This window comes from Anneissia japonica, unplaced genomic scaffold (assembly GCF_011630105.1).
Source record: "Anneissia japonica isolate Jap-2015-1 unplaced genomic scaffold, ASM1163010v1 scaffold1302_len1884557_cov193, whole genome shotgun sequence".
Taxonomy (NCBI): domain Eukaryota; kingdom Metazoa; phylum Echinodermata; class Crinoidea; order Comatulida; family Comatulidae; genus Anneissia; species Anneissia japonica.
Window position 1 is genome coordinate 425,337 of NW_022736804.1, and position 3,255 is coordinate 428,591.

At 33.8% G+C, this 3,255-nt stretch overlaps 1 protein-coding gene across 10 annotated transcripts in view; it reads left to right on the forward strand.

Annotated features, from left to right (window-relative positions):
• The window catches only part of LOC117116851 (SH3 domain-containing kinase-binding protein 1-like), a 52,821-nt gene that overhangs the window by 37,301 nt on the left and 12,265 nt on the right, over positions 1-3,255 (forward strand). For all 10 annotated transcript variants that reach the window (XM_033260945.1, XM_033260950.1, XM_033260954.1 and 7 more), the window contains 2 exons: positions 1,716-1,827; positions 2,639-2,829. In XM_033260945.1, the coding sequence (XP_033116836.1) occupies positions 1,716-1,827; positions 2,639-2,829 (303 nt within the window). The remainder of the gene's footprint in view (positions 1-1,715; positions 1,828-2,638; positions 2,830-3,255) is intronic.

Genomic DNA, 3,255 nt, shown 5'->3' on the forward strand with positions numbered 1-3,255 from the left:
GATGTAAGGGTGGGCAGATGGATGGACAAATGGATGAACTATTAAATTAGTAAATAAATATAACAAATGACAATGAATGGATGGATGAATAACACCTAGGAAGCTATTTCCAGTTGGGTCCTGGTGTGAATGATGGAATAGACAAGTTAATAAGAGATACCTTTAAAATTAAGTTATGTCCTCTACAGAGAAATGGCTAATAGCAGGCTAATGTTGCAAATAGGAGATGAAATAGAACATATTGACGTTATGTGTGATTCAATTTAATTAAAAGCTTGATAATACATAAACTCTTGATAGGTTTTTAATATATCAACAATGCCATTCATACGAAGACCATACATTCAATCATTTCTATAGAGCAACAGATGGTTTGATATACACTACAGTGATTTGTTGATTAGTGATTCTTAGGTAGTAAAATGTAGTTTTTGTCATAGCTTTTTTTTAATTGAAAAATATAGTTGAAATTATTGAAAAATATAGTTGAAATTAATTGAAATACAGACAATTACTTTGCTGCAGCAATTGTTGTGGTAACATTTTTAGTGATACTCAGAGAGGATTGCTTTTTTTTTGTAGCAATTATTTTATAGAATTGAATGGTACCTTTTCTAATATTTTCTATTCTGTAATAGCTTGTTTTAGCATTCTTTAGCAACTCTAATATCTTGTGGTAACATTCTGTCGAAATATGTAGACTTTAGTAACAGCACATGGTGTTTGCTGTTGTTTTTCTGCACTGACTCACACTGTTTCAATAAATGAACCCATTTTTTGGTAATTTTTTTAACTTATATGGTTCATTCATTTTGAATTCATACATATGCTAATGTAGTAAATATGCTAATACCAATATGGCAATTATGAATATGCTAGTTTTCCGAATTAAAAAGAAAATTTGTGTTTTGAAAGTTTCTAACCAATATTTTTATTGGTATACAGTAAATTGTGCAAATAATATATGAATATCAAACATAAACTTAAATATGAACTAATTTAAATTAGAACATTTATGCTAGTCACATACATACTATTTCTTGTGTATTACTTATTCACTGTCATGTTATTATTAACTTTGCTACCATAATTTTGAATTCAATATTTTGCTGAGAAGGCTTAAAATAGCATCCTTAGTAATTGACCCTGACACATTTTCAGAAATTTGTGGGGTTTCCAAAACCATAGAAGTCATGAGACCTGGTTTCTCAAGTGATAATTAATCAATCATTTTAAAAATTAACCATGTGTGGTCACGTTTCCCTTTTTTGTGATCACATAAACATTTTTCATGAGAACTTAAAAACACATATCACACATCACTTTAAATGTGTTTGCACAATGCATATTTTTTATGAAATCACATAGTGTTGTCACATATGTTCACATCTGGTGAAAATCCTTATTTGAAATGCTTTTACACATACGGTATCCAAAATTCAATAAAAAATAATATTTTCAATATGTATTTGGCCCTGTCCAGACTATCAAATTGGCTTTGACAAAAAAACTGCTGTATGCCCATATATAGTCATGATGAGCCTATATATGGTCATGATGTGCCTATATATGGTCATAATGTGATGTCATAATGACCATATTTAAGCATGTCACATGTTTTTGTTGAATAAAATAAAGGTGTGGACAGGGCTATATACTTGTTATTTTAATAAAATTAATAACCAAGTGTCTTAATTATTACCTTAACTCATAAGAATTCGTTAAAAAAACCACTGGTGCCATCCGAGGAACTTGCCTTGCCTTTGAAGCAATTGAAAACAGTTGAAGATCAGCCAAAACTGGAACCGATCATGCAAGAAGTAAAAGGTAAAGCCGACGAATCTAACTCCACTTCCTGTCAGCTAGGTTTTTCAATATAAACACTCTGCCATACATAGGCCTGAAGACATGTCAGTTCCATTTTTTTTGCCTGTAAATTGGACAGGACATATGCCGGAAGACAATCAACTGATCTTTTCTGAAGAACATACTGTGTTATTTTTCTTGCATATCATAAATGCTTGAATAGGCGCCGCAGCGCTTATACAATTTTTGGAGGCTTCAGTGTGGCGCTTATTCGAGAGCGGCGCTTGTAAAAAAAATTTTGGCGTGACGCTTTTCATGCCCGTTCCCATGTTACCCATCTCACGTATTCCCGTAGTTCAGTAGACCTATATATGTCCTACGTCATCGTAAATGAATGTTTATAAAGAAATGCTTTTGTCTTCCTTGTGTTATTTATTCTTTTTAACACTGTATACATTGTATTTAAAACCCTTTTTCTTAAAGCGCCCCTTTACACACAGGGTAACAATAACTTTCGATTAAGCGCCGCAGCGCTTATCTTGTTTAAAGAGTGGTGCGTAGCAACAAAAAAAATCAGGTTTGGCACTGCGTTTTTTTTCGAGAGCAGCACTTATTCAAGCATTTACAGTGTGGCTATATTGCAGATGTAACCAATGATATTCAAAAATAATGGTACGGTTTTACATACATGTCAAAAATAATAATTGAAAATATATTCATTGCTCTCAATCACCTTTCTTTTATGCATGAATTTAACCGTCTTATAATAATTTCCACTAGTGTATGATATGCAACTCCACTAATTGCTTAACATTCATTTATAATTTTCCAGCTGTAGAAAAGGCAAAAGTTGTCTATGATTATACACCTGAAAACAGTGATGAACTCGCTTTGAAAGAGGGTGATATCATCACAGTCTTGGACAAAGAATCTGTTGATAGTGGTTGGTGGTACGGGGAATGCCACGGCAAACAAGGAATGTTCCCGGATAACTTTGTCCTATTAATTCCCAATGAACCAGAAGTGAGTATAAAAGACTATCAGCATGTTTTTACTGTTGAATAATGCTGTACATGAACACAACTGATTTCCAGTGTGAAACCCAAGTATAGCCCATGGAAGTCTGAAGACTTACTTCCAGTGTGGGGTCCTTCTGGTGATTAACTGACCTTTCAACTGAGTGTCAATCAAACTTAACAACTGACCAATCAGAACAAGGCCAGGAATCAGGGGCAGGGGGCTTAAGCCCCCCATCGTTCTGGTCAAGCCCCGGCATCGGCCAAAGCTCGTCGGGCAGTCGGACCAAAAAAAAGAAGAAAAAATAGGCCTATTTTTCCCATCCCAGTGCTATAATTTTATATTAATTATCAACTTGTATTTTTCAAGGCTGACAGTGCCATTTCCGGCCATCTAGAAGTCCCAATTTTTAAATAAAATCTCATTTTGAGC